The sequence below is a fragment of the Pristis pectinata genome, chromosome 4, assembly GCF_009764475.1.
Source record: "Pristis pectinata isolate sPriPec2 chromosome 4, sPriPec2.1.pri, whole genome shotgun sequence".
Lineage (NCBI taxonomy): Eukaryota > Metazoa > Chordata > Chondrichthyes > Rhinopristiformes > Pristidae > Pristis > Pristis pectinata.
In genome coordinates this window covers 92,932,621-92,949,887 of record NC_067408.1, presented here as the reverse complement: position 1 = coordinate 92,949,887, position 17,267 = coordinate 92,932,621, and the positions used below count along the sequence as shown (strand labels likewise).

Below are 17,267 nucleotides of genomic sequence, written 5' to 3'. Positions count from 1 at the left end.
CTTTTTTAAAGCCAATTCTAAAAATAAATTTTATTAGTAAGGTCAATTTCACAACCTTGAAGCTTCAAAGTGTTTTGCTGCTACTGAAGTACTTTTGTGGGCATGGTTATAAATGTGGAAGGTGCTTAGACAATTTCCCTACAAGGTCCCACAAGCAGCAAGCTGATAACACCAGATAATGTTTTTTTTCATGATTTATAGGCTGAAGGTTATATGTTGTCCAGTACATTAGGGACAATTTTGGTGTTCTCTGAAATTTAGATAATTTTAATATCACTGGCAGGACCTGAAGACACCAGCACTATGCAAGGCAATACCACACTAAAATGGACTACCAGTCTAGATTTCCTGCTCACTGCTGGAATGAGATTTGAATACACAACACTCTGACTTGGAGCTGGCCTGTTACCATTGAGCCAAAGTAAATAATCTACATATATATTCATTTTCTCACTAATACACAGTGCATTAATTTACCAACTAACCAATTCAGAACCATCTTTTTTTGGAACAAAAAAGAAAAGATGTTCTCATATTTTTTAAAGGGTTATCAGGATAATTATTTGATCAATACAGGAAATATTTATGTGCATTGCATCCATGAACAAAAATATTCACCACCTTCCTACTCCTGTTCCATCATTGTGAAAATGTGGGCATTTCCTATCTCCACCCAAGGGTGTTAACAACTGACATAGTGCATGTATCTCCTATTCCCTGTCAAACAGCATTTCCCACCTGAATTTTTACAGATCTTTCAATATAAGTGATATGGAATTTCAGGAGAAGCTAAAGGTTTTTTCAACATGCAAATACAAACTTCCAAAGGTACCGTTCATGATGAAAGAGAATAAAGAAATTTGAAACACTGATGACTATTATAAGAGAGCCACCAGCCTATTGGAAATAAACTGATGAATTATTCAAAATGGAGATTAAAATGGACAAAGGCAGCCTACCGACCCAGTCGTTTAATCTCCCTTCCATGTTGGATGGTGGAATCAATTGCCATAAGTAAATATTTAGGAGTATCTGCATGATAGTAACTTGATAAATAGTGACTAATATAGACTTAGAAGAAGACACTGCAGGACAAATCTTCCCAGCTTTTTTTTTAAAAAGAAGATAAGTATAAAGTTGAAAGTAGGAATTTTTACAAATCCAGAAGGCATTTAACAAAGTTTGTGTATTATGAAATTTTAGTCTGACATCTGAGACATTGAAGCATTGCATGGTAAGGAGGAGTATAGGTTCCAAACACTTCATATTCTGCATTGGAGGGCTCTGCAGAGAAGAGGAGAGATGCACTGTATCCTAAGTAGTTGGGAGATTATTAATTGCTCATGAACTGGAATTCATTGTGTGAAAGGATGTTGGTTTCAAGAGGAAATTGAACAGATGAGGGAGAAAAGTAAAATGTTGAGCTGTGGGGGGAATTGAACCGGCTGCACAGCACTTGCAGAGAGCCAGAAGAACTTCATTGTGGTGAATGAGCTACTTCAGTGCTGTAACCATGCTATGATTATTCATTAATTCTTGGAACTCCTCCACATAAACTTTCCAAAGGCAGAGGGAATGAACTCCCCACTGAGGTCTTCCACAAAATTTAAGGAGCTATTTGTTAAGGTGATTAATCCCATTACCTCTGTTATTTATTCTGGATGTTACCATTGTAGGAAATGCTACATTCACTTCCTAAGCCTAATTGCGTTTTGAACTGAGTGCCTTGCTGCCCATTTCAAGGGTCAATTAAGGTCCACGTACTGAAGTTGCATATAGGCCTGAACAAGTAAGGACAGGAAATTCCTTTTTGTAAAAAATCATTAGTGAATCAGGTGTGTTTCCAAGTTCACCATTACTAATAGAACCTTAATTCAACTAAGTGAATGTAACTTGTGCCCTCCCCCAACCCACCAACCCTCCCAGCTGCTTAGTAAGATTCACAGTCATATCTCCAGATCATTATTGCAAGACTCTGACTTGCATTTTCAGCAACAAAACCATTAAGCTACCAAATCCCATCTGAGCTGTGATTCAAGAAATTCAGTGTTCTCACACATGGTCAAGCTTACCAAATGCAGCTTCCGATATCATAAATGCACCTTCAGTATCAGCCAGTCCTTAATTTGTCACCACCTCCCTCACATCACTCACCTATGAATTCTCTCTGACAATCAGGAGATGTATGTAGAAGTTCATGGTTTACCACTCATTCATACACAACACAACTTGCTCAGTTTGCATACACTGCAATATTCATTATGACAGTTAAAAGATAATACACAGCTCTAACTGATGCATGGGGTGTGATAAGGCAACCTGCATCTTGGGAATGACTAGAAGCCTTGGAAAATTGTACTTTTTGGAAAGAGAATTAGTCCGCTCTCATCAAATAAACCATGTTACTGAACTCCCTTATGCAACAGTGGACAGAAATTGCAAACAACTCCAGGTGCAATGAAAAATGGTGCATTAAAAACTCATGACCATGGTCACTGCTAGGTGTTTATGCTCCATTTATGCCTATCCTTCACCAGTCTTCCCATTTCTCTTTTCTCCCCTGTACTTTTCTGGACCCCCTCCTATCCCTGATTAAATGCATTAATATTATCTGCATCAACTGCTCACTTTTACTAAAAAGTACCATATTGCAGTAAGTTCCACATTTTTACTATACTCGATAAAAGGTTTCTTCTGAAATCTGTTTGATTTCACGGTGACCATCTTGGTGCACGTGGTGAAGGATAGGAAGAGGCATAAATGGAGCATGAACATCCACTTAATGTGGTAGAGCAGGATAGTCAGTTTCTGTGCTGGGTGTTCTGTACACTTCTATATGCTCCCTTCTTGGGAGCATGAAGAAGCCCAGCAAAATTGTTACAAGTACCATGCTGTTTTCCACACAACCCTCTTGTCTGCCCTATCAAGCACTTCCTGCCCCACCTGTGGCAGAGTCTGTGGATCACGTATTGGCCCCATCAGCCACCTTAAACTAAAAAACTGGAATAGAAGCAAATCATCCTGAGGAACTGCCTGAGAGTGATGACTCTGAGCGAACCTCCCCTCTTATCTACCTTTCTCCTTTTTAAAACGCTCCTTAAAACCTACTTCTTTGGAAAAGTTGTCTAACTTTGTGTATCTTTTCGAGATCACATTTTGTTTGGTAATCTGCTGTGAAATCTCTTGGGCTTTTTTACCATTTCAAAGGCACTGTATGAATGTAAGAATGGAGGATGAGTCCTTGGTTCACCTCTGCAAACTAGAACTTTCTGCAACATTATCTCAGAAATTGTGACCTTGTTTCTAGCTTGGTAGATATCAGCAAAACATAATGATATCGTAATCCACACTGGTCAGTGAGTTGGCAGTAGCATGTTACCTGGTCATACTAAGTTTGACTAATCAAGATCTCATATGATTTATTATGTTGCATTGCAACAAAAATGCAGTATTTTTGTCTTTGTAAAAATCATATGGTGCTATTTAATATGGTGACAAAGAGAAGTCACAGTTGAATCGACCTTGATAATGTTCAATGAACTCTTTTGAAGTAAGAAATTATATATTAAAAAAAACATTAAATTAAGCAAAATGATTTACTGAACCCGAAAACAAATATTATTTGATCATCAAACCTTGCAGTTTTATGGATCCTGCTGTGCATAAATTACTACTATATTTGCCTACATCATGGCAAAGATTGTATGCTTAATTGGCAGAGAAGCACTTGGATGCCTCTTGAAAACAGGAGCGGCGTCCTTTCTTTAATTATAGTGGGGCAATAGTGTAATGTGATTAGGTCAATAAATTAGAGTGCCACCAGACTGCTCAGTAGCAGAGAGCAGTTCATAGTTAGTAAATTGTTAACTACCTCCATGAGAATTCAGTAGCTCACATTGTGAATCATTGAGTGCCCATTATATCATAACATTGCACATAAGATATCAGTAGGTCACTTGTAACTAAACTTAAACACAATAAATATTAGAGTGGTCACTATGAATTCAACAAAACGCTTTGCAACTCACTGAGAACTCAGTAGGTTATGAGCAAACACAATTACAGCTCAATCACTTGCAAATTAGCTGAAGGAAAATGCAATAAAGGAAAGATTTGTATTTATAGTCCTTGTCATAGTTTCTGGACATCCCAAATCATTTTCCATCAAATTAAGTGTTTTTGAGGTGTTCGCTCTGCTGCAGTCTTGGAACTATGGCAGCAATTAATGCACAGCAGGCTGCCACAAATGGCAACAGGATGATGACCAGATAATCAGCTTTAGTGATATTGATTAGAAGATAAATATTAAGCAGAACACTTTACATGTCAAAAGTAGTTCAATAAGAGTACAATGAAAATTCAATATGTGTTGAGCAACACTTTCACATAATTCAGCATGAGCTAAGTGATTTATGATGAACAGCTGTGAAGTATAATTTTTAACCCACAGTTACGTTGGGTCGATAACATATGGACAACTACATCCAGAGAACGACATAGTCCATGAGCCATGATTTGGAATATAGATAGACAAAATTTTTTGGTTTTTATATTTCGTTCAGTTTGTTTTTTTTATTGGTATACTAGTTTTGGCAAAATTAAGTACTTTGGTTATTTAAAAGAAGCTACAATCAATAGATGCATCAGCTTTGGTTTTTATGTAAAATGCAACTTAATTGATATCAGCAATAATGATGTGTAAATCCAAAGTAATATTAACATTAAGTTTACTACAGGTCACGACTATTACTTCACTGACCAACAAACAGTCTGCGGTGTGCATGAGCAATTTGAAAGCCACCCTTGGCATTCCTATTCCAAAATAAATGAAAATACAAATTCTTGATGGGTGATATTTATTGCCAACACAAAATTTCATCAGTGAAACGTAAACTTTAATTTCCAAGTCAGTCTTTCTTTTCCCTTTTTGTCAGTTAAAATCAAAGCCCTAGGTAAGTATGAGGGACTCTTAAGTATTCCAGGAAAGGGGGAAAAACACTTGCATTACTTTAAATACCCAACAGCTAAGTTAGACTTTGAAAGTGGTCTCAGTGTTGTTATGTGGACAAATTCAGCAGCCAATTTATGTGTAGTGAGATTTTACAAAATTAAATGAGGAGTCAATTAATCATTTTTGTAAGCATTGGTTGAGGGATATACACTCTTTAAGTCATCAGAAAAGATTCCATTGGTTCTCTCCAACCACTAATCAATCTGAACTTCTCCTGCAAACTTTGCTACCTTGAGCTCTGTACTGGAATACCAGTCCAGAGTATGTGCTTAATGCCTGGAATGGTGTCTAATCCCTTGTGCTGACTCAGGAATCCCACTTCTGAACCAAGCTGACGCAATAAATCATGATATAGATTACTGAGATCTTATTTCACACTTCTGTCAATCACAACATATTTTAATGAAATCTTTAAAATTGTAAGGCTCGGTCAGGTTTCGCTCCTATTTTGGAAATAATAGCCAGTCTCTATTAGTTTGAATTTAATCAGTAGTCAGGAATGAGGAATGGTATGACTGCAGAAGAGACAGGTTGAAGGATCTAGAGTGTAGCTTTGCAAGAGCCTCGGACCTTATCCTTGCTAAGTTCTTGCTCCCTGTTGGGAAAAGGGTGGGGGCTGCAGGGAGGATGTGTGTTGTCAGCCTGGTGCCAAGACAAGGGCATCTCTTTGGGACTGGAGAGGAAATTGGAGTGGGGAGGGAGAATCCAGTTGTGATCCACATAGGCATGAACAACATAGGTGGGACTAGAAAAGAGATTTTGCAACAGAGTTCAGAATTTGGACTCTGCAACAGGATATAGATAGGTTAAGTGGACAAAAACCTGGCAAATGGAGCTGAATTTAGGAAAGTGTGAGGTCATGCAGTTTTGTAGAAAGAATTAAATGACATTATCATGTAAATGGAGAGAGATTGCAGATGAGTGGAGTACAGAGAGATCTAAGTGTTCTTGTGCATGAAACATAGAAAGTTAATGTGCAGAAGCAGCAAGTGATGAAGAAGGCAAATGTCTGCCATATTGGTCTTCATTGATAGGGGGTTGGAGTTTAAAGTATTGTTACAATTGTGCAGGGTATTGGTGAGGCCACACTTAGAGAAGGATACAGTTTTTTAAGAAAGAATATACTAGCATTGGAGGTGGTTTGGATGAGATTCTGAATTGAAGGTGTTGTCCCATCACAAATGGCTAAAAAAGTTAGACCTATATTCTTTGGAGTTTACAAGAATCAAGAGTGATCTTATTGAACATATAAAATTCTAAGGGGTCATGGCAGGGTAAATGTTGAAGTGTTTCCACCAATGGGAGAGTCTTGAACCAGGAAATATAGTTACAAGATAATGGACAGTCATTTAAAACTGAGATGAATAGGAATTTCTTCTCATAAAGAATGGTGAATCTCTGAATTCCTCTCCCCAGAAGGTTGAGGTTAGTTCACTGGAGGTATTTAAAGAGGAGTTAGATAAATTTTTGAAAGATCAGGGAATTGAAGACTGTGTGGAACTGTCAAAGAAAGGGAGTTATGACTTGGGGCAGATCACTCATAATCACATCGAATGGCAGAGCAGGCTTGAGGAGCCAGGTGGCTCACTCCTGCTCCTATTTTCTTGTGTTCTCTCTAAATATACAAAGGCTTTTAAAATGCAGTCCTGGAACAAAGGCATGAATAAAAAGACTCAAATCTAACCAAGGCCAAACTAATCATTCCCAGAAGATATTTCTGATGGATTTGTTGTGTACAATTTTGTTGTACAAGATCAATTGCTGAAGTGCCCTTAACATTCTTGAATCAGTCAGTTCCAGCCATGTAAATTGCCAAGTGGCTGTAATTTGGGCCAGAGTTCAAATACATGGGTGATGGCTGTTCTATTCTGCCTCTTTTCCATCACTGAGATTCTTCTTTTCCCTACTACCATTGAATCAATTGATTCCAGCAGACATTTGGTTAATGTCTCAATCAACAGAACTGTGGCTCATGAGATGTGAAATTCACTTATGTTTCAGTTAATGAATTAAATTTTACTGAACCTCATTGTTAAAGCCTGCGACTAGACAAAGTGGAATTGTGAAATCCCACAAAGAACAGTATTTGATATTTGGTGGAATTGCTTTTTCATTTCTGTATGTTATAGTGGATTTCACAACAAAACCACATATCAGGGTACCGGTAATTACGAGGAACACAGATATGTCATTAAGTACTGTGCATCATGGAAAGATATCAGTTCACATTAATTTCAAGGTTCAATCAAAGATAATAATAATGAATCCTCAGTACAATCTAAAATGGACATATTGGTAAATCACATTGAAGTTCAATAACATATGCATTAGAGTGCCATAGAAGTTTGGGTTAGATTTATTTGGTAAGTGTGAGTGAGTGGGCTTTCAGATATACAGTATGTTGGCAAAAAGGAATGAAACTTAGCTATATCTCAGTAAACCCCAACATAAATGAGAAATCTCACTTACATCCCACTGAGTCTTGCAGTAATTAATTAAGATCCAGAGGAGGCTTCAGTTCATCATTGTGTGGTTTAGTGAGATCAATGTTCTATCTCAGAAATTACTGTGGGGACCAGTGAGATTTCAGTAAAGTCACAATTTAGGAATACAGTAATAACTTTTAACTGAAAATCATGCAATAAAAGTCATACCTCTGATAAATCATGCAATCCTAAGTGAGATTCAAAAACTAGCTTCATAAATCACAATAGAGCCCAATGAGATCTCAGTTAACCTAATTAACTCACTACATAGCTAGTGAATAGCTGTGTTAAGATGCCAATTCAGTCCTAACACAGTAAGTTGATATGTGATAAGGCCCTCTCGCCCGTCAAGCTTGCACCACCATTCAATAAGATCATGGCTGATCTGGCCATGGATTCAGATCCACTAGCTGCCTTTTTTCCCCATAACCCCTAATTCCCCTACTGTGCAAAACACTATCTGTGTCTTAAATATATTTATTGAGATAGCCTCTACTGCTTCCCTGGGCAGAGAATTCCATAGATTCACTACTCTGGGAAAAGCAGTTCCTCCTCCATCATAAATCTACTCCCCTGAATTTTGAGGCTATGTCCCCTAGTTCTAGTCTTGATTACAGTGGAAACAACTTTTCTGCCTCTGTCTTATCTATCCCTTTCATAATTTTATTTGTTTCTATAAGATCCCCTCTCGTTCTTCTGAATTCCAGCGAGTATAGTCCCAGGCGACTCAATCTCTCCTCACAGGCTAACCCCTTCACCGCCAGAATCAACCTGGTGAACTTCCTCCACACCTCCTCCAAAGCCAGTATACCTCTCCTCAGGTAAGGAGACCAGAACTATACGCAGTAGTCCAGGTGCGGCCTCACCAGTACCCTGTACAGTTGCAGCATAACCTCCCCCAGCAATGAAGGCCAACATTCCATTTGCCTTGTTGATAGCCTGTTGCACCTGCAAACCTTTTGTGATTCATGCACCAGCACTCCCAAGTCCCTCTGCACAACAGTATGCTGTAATCTTTCACCATTTAAATAATAATCTGATCTTCTATTTTCCTTCCAAAGTGAATGACCTCACATTTACCAACATTGTACTCCATCTGTCAGACCCTTGCCCACTCACTTAACCCATCTATATCTCTCTGCAGACAGTCCGCATCCTCTGCACAATTTGCTTTTCCACTCAACTTAATATTATCAGCAAACTTAGATACGCTACACTTAGTGCCATCTTCCAAATCGTTAATGTGTATCATGAACAGTTATGGGCCCAGCACTGACCCCTATGGCATCCCGTTCACCACTGATTGCCAACCAGAGAAACACCCACTTATGCCAACTCTTCTGCCTTCTATTGGTTAACCAATCCTCTATCCTTGCTAATACATTACCCCCAATTCCATGCATCCTTATCTTATGGATAAGTCTTTTATGAGGTGATGATATATGCATTAACCAATAAATCACAACTAGATTAATAAAATCCCAGCTGCAAATCATTAAGCCACTGTATAATGACATTGTTCATCAATATCACAGTAAAGGTTGCCTATTTGTAAACTGTGGTGTAACTTAATGGTATACATTGATAATTCAATTAAACTAATATCTCAAAAACCTAACAGTGGTGCAATTCTGATTTTTTTTACTTTGTCTCACTCTTTGCAAGATGATAAGAGTTAGTTCTGAATTGCAGCTATATAAACTGAGTCACTAAAATTGGCAAGAATAGGAACTGATATTTTTTATATGTTCCCTTTATACAAATTGAATGTAATGCTGTCGGTGATTAACATGAGAAAATCTGCAATCTTATGAGGTCACCCTTAAATAGCAAAAAGAATTCTGAAGATGTTCACAAATTCTTTTTTAAAAAAAATCACATAACACAATATTGTTTAAAAAGTTTGTTACACTTAATCTCCTACCGAATACATTTTGTTGCCTCTGGTCTAGATTTTAAGTCTTGATCCTTTGCAGCTACTCCGAAATGTATTGGGAAAAGACCTCCCAGTATAATGTCTCCCTTTTTTTGTGCCCTTTGGTTTGGACCATATCCTGAGACATTGTAAGATTGAAGAAGAGTAAATCCCAAGAATAAGAGTTGACAGTAATAATGCGCCATTGTACAGTCCTCTCTCTTCACCAAATTAGATGGCTCCAGTCCTGCAAATATTTGATTACAGAAGATTCGCTGAGGCTTTTTGCTTATCTTTGTAATGAGGGATGACTCTGCTGCAGAATTTTTGAAAGATGAAAACTGATTTCCCTTTGAAGTCTTCCATCTTGTGAAAAGTTGATCATATAGTCCTAGAACTAGTGAATAAGCTCTTCAACTTTGTTCCATTTTGTCAGATTCCTTTAGGAAAGAAAAGACAAAAGTTGGGTAACTAAAGGCTTGCACATTAGAATTGCCATGGATTAAGTTTCTCTTGCTTTCTGTCCTTTCTTATTTCTTTCCATGAAGCCCATTCACATTCCCTTGGCTTGTGGTTATGGAAAAGATATAGGAGAAGAGGACCATGAATGCATAATGTTACTCAGTCTGGCAGAAGCAAGGCAGGTCATAGGAAAACACAGTACTCGCAGGTAAGAATGCTGTTAAAGGCATTCTCCAGGAACCACACTGCAAACTTTTGTATCATCTCTCCAAGGTTTTGTTAAAAATCCTGAAATTTTCACTTACCTGTCTTCCAAGGCATAATTTCAATTTTTCTCACCTTTGTTTGAACTTTGTTATGTCCCCATCAGTGATCTGCACTTGATTGGTACCGACAGCTCCCCAGAGTTTACAGTGAGGTCTAAGAACAATGTTAGTTTTAGCTCTGGAGATACAAGAGACAGTGGTGCTGGGCTGGGAGGGGTGGGTGGGAGGAAGGAATTATTGACAGTTTGGGTTCAAACCCTGCATCAGGACTGAAATGTCGATTAATTCCTTCCCCCACCCCCACAGATGCTCAACTGGCTGAAACCTCCAACAGACCGTTGCTTTAGTCTTAGCTCTGCTGAATGCCACTTGTGTCTCCACTGAAAACTCAGTAGTTTGGGGCATAAAGTATTTGCACACAAATACCTTTTGGAAATACCTATTTTAAAAATATAAGTTATGGACACCTGTTATGAAAGAGGAACCTGACACACAAAAGCAATTTAATTGTATATTTACATAACTTAATACCATTGGTTTTTTTGATTTCAATGTAATATATATAATATTCTCATTGTCAAGCATGAGGGTGGTCTTTCAAATATTACCATGATGCATGAGGACCCTGGGATCATGTTCCACTTATAAGGAAATTCATCATATCGCCAGGATTGAGCAACTCATGGCTCATTATCCAAGGTAATAGGGTAATTTGGAACAAGCAAAGTCATGTGTGTGACAGAATGGGACAGAACAAATTTAGGTGATATGTGACTAATTATGTGCTGTTGAGATACAGAAAAGTACAAATTCCACTCTTTTTGTGTGACATATCACTACTTTTTGATAGATTTTTCATGCATTGAATATCCTACAGTGTAACAACATTTAGAACAGTAATGTAAAAACATACAAGTGTTACGGACTCAGTGAAAGTCTCTTTAAGATAGAGAGTGTGTGTGTATGTGTGTGTGGGGCGTGCTTACGTCAATAGAAGATAAAGGATGTAATGACGTTGTTGAAGAAGTCAGAAGAAGAAGAAGGAGAGAGAGAGAGAAGGGAGAGAGACACCAGCCTGCTTGTTTTCTCTATCGATGGATGAGAAACAATAACTGTGTTTGCCACTGAAACCCATGTATGGAAGTTGGAAGTAATCCGGTGGAGTTCACTTTGTTGCTGACCTGTAGAAGGAAACAGGTATTTGTGTGTGGACGACCACGATTCGGATGCTTTTCGGGGTGAGGAAGTCACTACCGAGTAAACACTGGAGTGTCGTTTGGGTTCCATCGTGGAACATTTGAATTTCGTATGTACTCTCTCTCTGTTTTTCTACATCTACGTCTTATCTTCAGACAACGGTGGTTGTTGAAGAAGCCCTTGCTCATGTTTCACCTTATGAATTGCGGAACTGAACTTTAAGAACCATTCCGGAACTTGGAGTTTGGGACTTTGTCACACACACACACGAAGAGTTTAGTTTTGGGGTTAACGTTCGAGGTTTAACATTTTTGAATTCTAACATACTAACATTTTTACTTTTATTTTACATATTATCATAAGTAGTAATTAATAAAATAGTTTTTAACACTGAATCATGCTCAGTGTGTTTCTTTTGTTGCTGGTTCATGACACAAGAGTGAAAAAAGCTCATTAGTGCTTGTTCTGTTAAATGGTTCAACCTCCCCACTACACTTTAACTGTGCATAAAAAAAAAGTAAAAATAGAATGGCTATTGTCTATGAAGCAGCAGTGGAAATATTTAACTAATTTACCTTCCCGTATGTTTTAATGTCCTTCAGGATATAGGTCCTTCAAAATATATCCAAAGACAATGATTACCAGTGAGGTGTCTACATGTCTATCTACAGTCTGATAGCCTGATGGCCCTTCACTATCTCCTGCAGTGGAGGTCCAACCAGTCTGCTTCTACCAACTCTCCTCTTCAGCTTCTCCTTTAACTCCACTCACTTCTTTCAAGTCAAAGGTGTAGTTATGCGAGTTCACAAGGGTCCAGGCTATCCATGTCTACTTGCATACATGTGGAGCAGTCCGTTTTACAGTCCTACTCAGGCTCCTCTTTCCTATTTTTTTTCCAGTACATTGATCACTGTATTGATGCTGCTGCTTGCCCTCATACATTTTCATCATCTCTGTTGCCCACTTCCATCCTTCTCTCACTTTTGCATGGTCCAGCTACGACCCTTCCCTTTACTTTCTTCGATTTCCATCTCAGGGGATGGATGAGTGATTTAGTATCCATTGCAAGCCTACAGACTCCCACCAGTTACCTGAAGAAGCTCCATCTCATTCTCCCTGTGTCTCTGGCTCTGTTCTGTCTGTTCTGATGATGTAACTTTCCATACCATTACTGTTACTGCAACTGTTCACAATATAAATTAACGATTTGGAAGAGTGGACTGAGTGCAGTGTATCAAAGTTTGCCAGTGGCACTAAATTGAGTGGAAAAACAAATTGTGCGGAGGATGCAGAGAGTCCGCAGAGAGATATAGTTAGGTTAAGTGAGTGGGCAAGGGTCTGGCAGATGGAGTACAATGTTGGCAAATGCAAGGTCATCCACTTTGGAAGGAAAATAGAATATCAGATTATTATTTAAATGGTGAAAGATTACAGCATGCTGTTGTACAGAGGGACTTGGCAGTGCGTGTGCATGAATTGCAGAAGGTTAGTTGCAATAGGTGCAACAGGTTATCAAGAAGGCAAATGGAATGTTGGCCTTCATTGCTAGAGGGATTGAACTTAAGAGCAGGGAGGTTATGCTGAAGCTGTACACGTTACTGGCGAGGCCATACCTGGACTACTGTGTGTAGTTCTGGTCTCCTTACTTGAGGAAAAATATACTGGCTTTGGAGGCAGTGCAGAGGAGGTTCACCAGATTGACTCCAGATATGAAGGGCTTAGCCTATGAGGAGAGATTGAGTCGCCTGGGACTTTACTCACTGGAATTCAGAAGAATGAGAGGGGATCTTATATAAATATGTAAAATTATGAAAGGGATAAATAAGATAGAGGCAGGAAGGTTGTTTCCACTGGTAGGTGAGACTAGAACTAGGGGACATAGCCTCAAGATTTGAGGGAATAGATTTAGGACAGAGATGAGGAGGAACTGCTTTTCCCAGAGAGAATAGTGAACCTGTGGAATTCTCTGCCCAGGGAAGCAGTAGAGGCTACCTCATTAAGTGTGTTTAAGACACAGTTAGATAAATTTTTGCATAGTAGAGGACTTAAGGGTTATGGGAACAAGGCAGGTAGGTGGATCTGAGTCCATGGCCAGATCAACCATGATCTTATTGAATAGTGGAGCAGGCTCGACAGACCAGATGACCTACTCCTGTGCCTATTACTTATGTTCTGTGATGTCTTCCTTTTTCCTTAACCATGACTTCTATTGTTGACAGGGCTCTCAATCGCATCTGTTCCATTTCTGGCATGTCTGCTCTCACTCCCTCTTCCAACCCTTTGTATTCAACTTCCACCCCATCAGCCTCCACAGTCAGCAGATCACCCTGCATAATTTCTGCCACATTCAATTCGATGTCACCACCGGAGATCCCTGCTCCTTCATTCCCCTTTCAGTGTTAGGAACCATTCCCTTTCTGTCTCCTGGGTTTACTCTTTACCTCCACTCGTCACAACATCTTTCCATGGAAAAGCATGAGACGAACACCTGCCCTTTTACCCCCCCCCCCCCCAATCTAGTGATGCAAACACATCTTCCAGGTGAAGCAGTAATTTACTTGGACTCATTCCAATTTAGTGACTTGTATTCGGTATTCACAATGTGGTCTCAGCACTGGAGAAACCAAATGAAAATTGAGTGATCAGTTTGCTCAGCACCTGCTTTCAGTCCACAAGAGTGACCATGAGTTTCCAATCACTGATCATTTTAACTCTCCATCCCACTTCCACTCTGACCTCACTGTCTTTGCCCTCTTGCGTGATCCAGTGAAGCCCAATGTAAGCTTAAGGAAACAGCATCTCATTTTCTAGTTAAGCACATTGCAGCCCTCCAATTCAACATGGAATTCAATAATTTCAGAAAACTAGTATTTGTAGTTTGTGTCAGAACTGGCCAGTTCTAATGAAAGGCCATCAACCTCTAACATTGACCCAGTTATTCTTTTGCCAAGATGCTACCTGTCCTGCTGGTTATTTTCAGCTTTCAATATTTTCATAGTTTTTCCTGAATGCATTCATCTCTCTTCAACTACATCTAGCTGCAGCTAACAAGCCTTTGTCCCCATCTCTTGGCTGCACTATCACCATTTGTGTCACTCAGTCTCGTGTTACCTCCACCCTCCCTCTTCACTCAATTTAAAACATGCTTGGTCTTCACTTTGAAACAGCAACTGTACCTGCTCCAACAGATGTTGCCTGACATACAGTGTTTTTAGCATTTTCTGTTTTTATTTCAGATTTTCAGCTTCTGCAGGTTTTTGCTTTCTGAGTGTTATTTCTAGTTGGAGGCTTTTTACATATTATTGCTTCATTTCTCAAAAAATTACAAAGTTTGTTTGGCATTGTCGTTTCCTTTGCATATTCGTTGATGTTTTAATTTTTACTTTGGATACCCTCGTATTACACCAGAGATTTGTTTCTTCAAAATTGTTCTCATTTATTAAATACTCCTGTTGCTTCTTTTCTCCTCAATTTCATTAGATAGACTAAAGAAATAATTTATATAAAAACATTGATTACTATTGCTGACTAGAAATAAACAAATGAAGGTAATAAGTGGTGATTTTCATCATCGCTGGCAGGCAGGGCAAAGCAGGTCATTTGCCTGTTATTGTCAATCAAGTGTGCTCCATAGTGGGTGATCTACCTCACCAATTGATTGTACACATAATGATGGTGAACATATAATTCACGTTAAGTCGAAGGAGCTGGAATAAATGACCAGTTTTATGGGTGAAATAGCCAAAGACAACTTTGTTATTTTTCAGGGTCTTCCCTAGGATGCTGTTGTACTGTTTTCTTAAGCTACCTGTCCCCTTATCATTACACCCCTCGCAAGTCTTGTAATCTGGCTGCTAATGCTAGACCAGCCTGAATCTATCAGGCAGTGTTGAGTTGCTGGGTCTTGTCAAAGGGGTTCTGGGACTGGCCCTGAACCTAGCTCTGAAATGAATGCGTTCTTCTGCAACCAACGCAGGCAGTTAATGGTAAAATGAAAACATCCCCCCATCTGGGAGTAATGTGGCATTGCACACTCCACCCAGATTGAAATACTTTGGTAGTTCAAACCAAAGAGAAAACCAAGGGGAGTGAGTTGTTACCGTGTGACAGGAAACGGGAATCAGCTTCCTCTAAAATTACTTGGTTCCCTGGCATCCCTGACAGTCCTCTCTCTGAAAACAGACCTCCTCTTGTCTGCCCTTCTCTGCACCCAAAGTAATTGTGTGTGAGCTCACTCTTGCATTCACAATTAGCTGCTGAGCTACCCTGATTGATGGCCAACTGGCTACCTCTGAGAACCATTAAGACAGAACGTGTTCCATTTTACAGTTTTTTTAAGCATTAATCAACAGAATAAAGTTTTAAAAAATAATTTACCTCTTTTTTCCTTTGGTCAGTGAAGTAGGCAGAGTATGATGGCACAGAACAAGAACACAGGGAGGAGGTTGCACAGCCCTTGCATTTTACACCAGAGAAATGCCACTAAATAAATTGATTTCACTGGTGAGTGTGGAAATCACACAAATTTTGTTGTAAATGAACAAGGGATTGAAATTATCCATACAACAGTAAGAGTTAAAAAGAACTGTAACCAGAAGAAATACACTAACATTTAAATTCCGTTTGCAAGTCATGGTTATCAATAATTCTACCATGAATAAAGTTGCAGTTTTTGTAACTCCTTCCCATGTACATGTTATGCTAAATGTAACCAGATACAGGATTGCGAAAACAGAAGCACTGCTGTTTCTAAAAGCCGGGAGGAACTACTCCAGAGAGTTACGTTAGAACCACTGGAGTGTGGCAACCTCAGTAACAGATGGTAACTATAGTACCGGCAGAGGTCAACTACAGTAGGTGCAACAGCTTCTAAGTAGCTTTATTGAAATTAGTAATTCATTGCAGCCTGGGGAGAGAACACAAAGCTGTACTTTTGGGCAGGAGCAATACAGAGCTAGAAAGGATGGCTTGAGGCACTGTACCGTTTCCATTGTTACATGAATCTAAATCATTTGCACCTTTCTTGGATGCTTATGAGTTCAGGCTCTGTAATATGTATACACCCTTGAATTTACATTTGCACATTGGGGTTTCTTCAAAATAAAATCAATACATTTGAAAAAAAATAAATTTGGTGAACTTGAGAGTTCATTTAATTAATTAATGCACTAGAAAATCCATGACTGAACCCTTAGGGATTACCAATATAGTGCAGCACAAAACAATTGAATAGTACTAGGTAGCTTCAAACAAATATGTTTAGATGTCTGCTCCCAGTGCATCATCACTCATAATATTAGCACTTTGCAGTTGGAAAGAGAAGACACGTTCAGAGACACTTCAGCCCTTACAAAGAAGAGCAATTATATGTTCATTGTATTGTATCAAAATTTATTGCCCATCCCTAATTGCTTTTGAAGATGTGGTAAACCACCGTCATGAACTGCTGCAATCAATTGGTGAAGGCATTCCCACAGTGCTGTTATGTCAGAAGATCAGATAAAATGGTTGAAGAATGTCTATTATGTTAGCTCTATTATGCAAACAGTCCTAAACCATAAGTTAGTAGAGCAATTTTAGAGATCCAAAAGACTACAAATGCTGGAAATCCAACAGAAAATGCTGAAATACTCAGCAGGTAAGACAGCATCTGTAGAGACAGAAAGTTATTATTTTAAGTTATGGCCTTTCAACAGTTCTAAAACATTAAATGCTTCTCTCTTCACAGATGCTGCCTGACTTGTTAAGTATTTTGAACATTTTTATCTCGTTTTTTGATATGTTTGGTGTTGCTCCTGGCATATTCTTCTACAGCTGGCATTGAACCAAGCTAAGGCCTCTGACGTGCTAGTTGTAGAATGAAGAACACAGTTCTGCTGCTGCTGGTACATACAGCACCTTATGAATGCCTGGTTTTGAACTTTATAGTT

At 38.9% G+C, this 17,267-nt stretch overlaps 1 protein-coding gene across 1 annotated transcript in view; it reads right to left on the bottom strand.

Annotated features, from left to right (window-relative positions):
- The window catches only part of LOC127569664 (extracellular calcium-sensing receptor-like), a 55,972-nt gene that overhangs the window by 22,844 nt on the left and 15,861 nt on the right, over window positions 1–17,267 (bottom strand). Inside the window, 1 exon segment of the mRNA XM_052014464.1 lies at window positions 9,422–9,852. Coding sequence (XP_051870424.1) covers window positions 9,422–9,618 — 197 coding nt within the window. The 5' untranslated portion in view covers window positions 9,619–9,852.